General features: G+C 33.6%; 1 protein-coding gene across 1 annotated transcript; it reads left to right on the top strand.

Annotated features, from left to right (window-relative positions):
* Positions 1-777: 777 nt before the first annotated feature.
* On the top strand, positions 778-2422 carry LOC131045205 (uncharacterized). The gene has a single exon (XM_057978751.2). It carries the CDS (start codon positions 1256-1258, stop codon positions 2045-2047), a length of 792 nt encoding a protein of 263 aa, XP_057834734.2. The 5' UTR covers positions 778-1255; the 3' UTR covers positions 2048-2422.
* The last annotated feature ends 260 nt before the right edge of the window (positions 2423-2682 follow it).

Raw genomic sequence — 2682 nt, 5'->3', positions numbered from 1 at the left:
TCTAACTTCAAATCACGGTGACAATGATCTAGCTAGTTAATAATAATGTCCCACCTTTTACCATGTCAAATTATATAAGCATCTCATCTCTTTCTATAAATACTTGATTTGCAACACTCAAATTTCTCGATCTAGTTTATTATTTATTATATTTTATCATTTGAATTAGATATGGATTTAGGATCTAGTATGAAGGTGAACATTTATTAGTATTTGATGTAGTAGGATAACTATAACAATCAAAATTTACTAATCCATTTAAATGATTAATATTAACACTACATTCTAACCAATTAAAATCATCTATGTTATATCCTTTTTTTCAATAGTATTTGAGGAAGCAATAATTATCTTTATAACAAAACATGAGAAAAGTGTGAATCATCTAATCTAACATATTCGACATAATACTAATTATCATACAATTACTATCATATTGCAATTACTAATTATCATCTAATATTATACAATTACTATGTTATTTAACCTAAACATAATATTTGATATAAATTTTGATAATTTATAATTATCATGAAGATTCTAATCTCAACATTCTACAATTGAACTAAAAAATAAAAGTTGTAAAAAATTTCATGAACAATCACAACATGCACAACCAAAAAATTATCCTATACAACTATTCATTGATGGTATTTTTTAATTGTGATCTAACATCAAGTATTTTCAATATTAAATTCCTAATCTTGAGAGAACATACCCAAAGAAACTAATAATTTTTTAATATGTAAGGATGAAAATCGCATGCCTTACACTTTGCCGCTGTTTTAGAGTCACTTGACCTATTACTCTCTTCAAGTGTCACTGCACCTAGGGTTTTATCCAGCACCTTAGGGTTTGATTTGTTGAATGCCATACAATGCTATTCCTCAAACGCACACTCTCACCATTCAGGTACTTTGTTCTCTCAAAATATTCCTTATTCTCCACCTCAAAATTGTCTGATGTCATATCCTCAAATAGACAACGAACAGAAGCAGAAGAATATTGCAGACGAAGAATTGCTATGACCCAATTTTTTCTCAGTGAATGTGGGCTTTCTGAGTCCCAAGTTTTGGCGTTTGATAGGAGGAATGAAAATTTGTTCAAAGCTAAATCCATCTGCACAGCCCAGCAGGCAGCCTAGCTCTTTAGAGACTCAGGTTTCACAGAAGACCAGGTAAGGAAAATTGTTTTCACACGTCCAAATATTATAAAGTTCAAAGTGGATAGTCAGTTAAAGCCCAAGATTGAGTTTATGAAGGCATTATGTTTTACTGGTAGTAACCTGGGACATATCGTAAGTCAAGCACCCAGTTTGCTCTGTTGTAGTTTGGAACAAAACCTAAGCCCTAAAGTTTCCTTGTTTGTAGCCATATTTGGTTCAAAGCATAGTTTGTACAAAATTATCACGCGGTATCCTAGGCTTTTGATGTGTAATACTGACAATGTGAAACCTAACATAGACATTTTAAAGAAATCAAGTATGCAAGATGAACTTCTTTTATATGCAATCATGGTAAGGCCCAGTTTAATTTTGCGCAGTGAAGAGCTGCTGAAATCGGAGATTGAATATGTGAGAAACCTAGGTATTTTGGAGGGATCGAAAGGATTTGCGAATGCCCTTGTAGCCATTGATAGCTCTGGGCTTGAAAATTTTGAAAATAAATTAAAACTCTTGACAACTCTTCGTCTTCTAGAGAATGAGATCCTGAAGATTGTAAGGTGGTTTCCTAGTACGCTCTCTGGTGGCATTGATAAGATAAAGAAAAATATGGATTTCTTGAAAAATACCGCTGGCTTTCAGCCGAACATTGTGGTTACGCATTCACGTCTTTTGACTTATAGCGTAGAGAATAGGCTTCTACCACGCCATAAGGTATTTGAATTTTTAAGGGAAACAGATCCATCAAGACTTCCCAAAAGTCTAGTTAAAGTGTATAACCTAAGTGAACGAAGTTTTGCCGACAAGTTTCTGCTGGGCACTCCTGAGGCGGCAAAATTGTTTGAAAACTACAAGGGGAAATCTGTTGATCTTGCCATCAGCTGAAAGACTTCTGTTGAGTTTGTAGCAGACAGAAAAGGGGTTTTAATCAATCCAGGCATTTTCATGAGGTTGGATCAGAATAAAAGGGGGTAAGCATTTCATCAGGTTGAATCAAACAAAAAGAAGCTTTATCAATCTGGACCTTTTCTTGTGGTTGGGTCAAACAAAAAGGGTTTGATCAATCCAGGCCTTTTCTTGAGGCTGGACAAGTCCGAAAGGAGTTGTGTATCAGTCAAAACCTTTTCTTCATATTGGATCTCAGACCAGAAGGGTCTTTTTATTAATCCAGACCTCACTAGGCTTAGGTATGAAATTTTACTCTTTGTTCATTACATAGTCAATGGCAACTCTTGAAAACTAGTACTCTATTATTGAACTGTAAAGCAGTGTTCTTATAGAACAAAACTTTCCAAAAACAAGGAAAAGAATCTATCAAATTGTTTTTTACATTATAATGAAACATCTAATTAAAACCTATTTATAAGGAATCCAAAGAATCAGTTCTCTAGATCTATAGGGACTATTCAAAATCTTTGTGCCTTGAGCATTATTGCTGATCATCATTTTTTTTAATCAGCACTTTCTTTTATTGGAAGTTCTATGTTATGCTACATAATGTGAATCTTTCCACGTTACTG

The sequence above is a fragment of the Cryptomeria japonica genome, chromosome 7 (genome assembly GCF_030272615.1).
Source record: "Cryptomeria japonica chromosome 7, Sugi_1.0, whole genome shotgun sequence".
NCBI lineage: Eukaryota > Viridiplantae > Streptophyta > Pinopsida > Cupressales > Cupressaceae > Cryptomeria > Cryptomeria japonica.
This window is presented reverse-complemented; position numbering and strand designations above follow the sequence as displayed.

What these genes read in the sequence shown, in the direction of transcription:
- LOC131045205 (XM_057978751.2), top strand. Translation starts at nt 1,256, where the DNA reads ATGAAGGCATTATGTTTTACTGGTAGTAACCTGGGACATATCGTAAGT.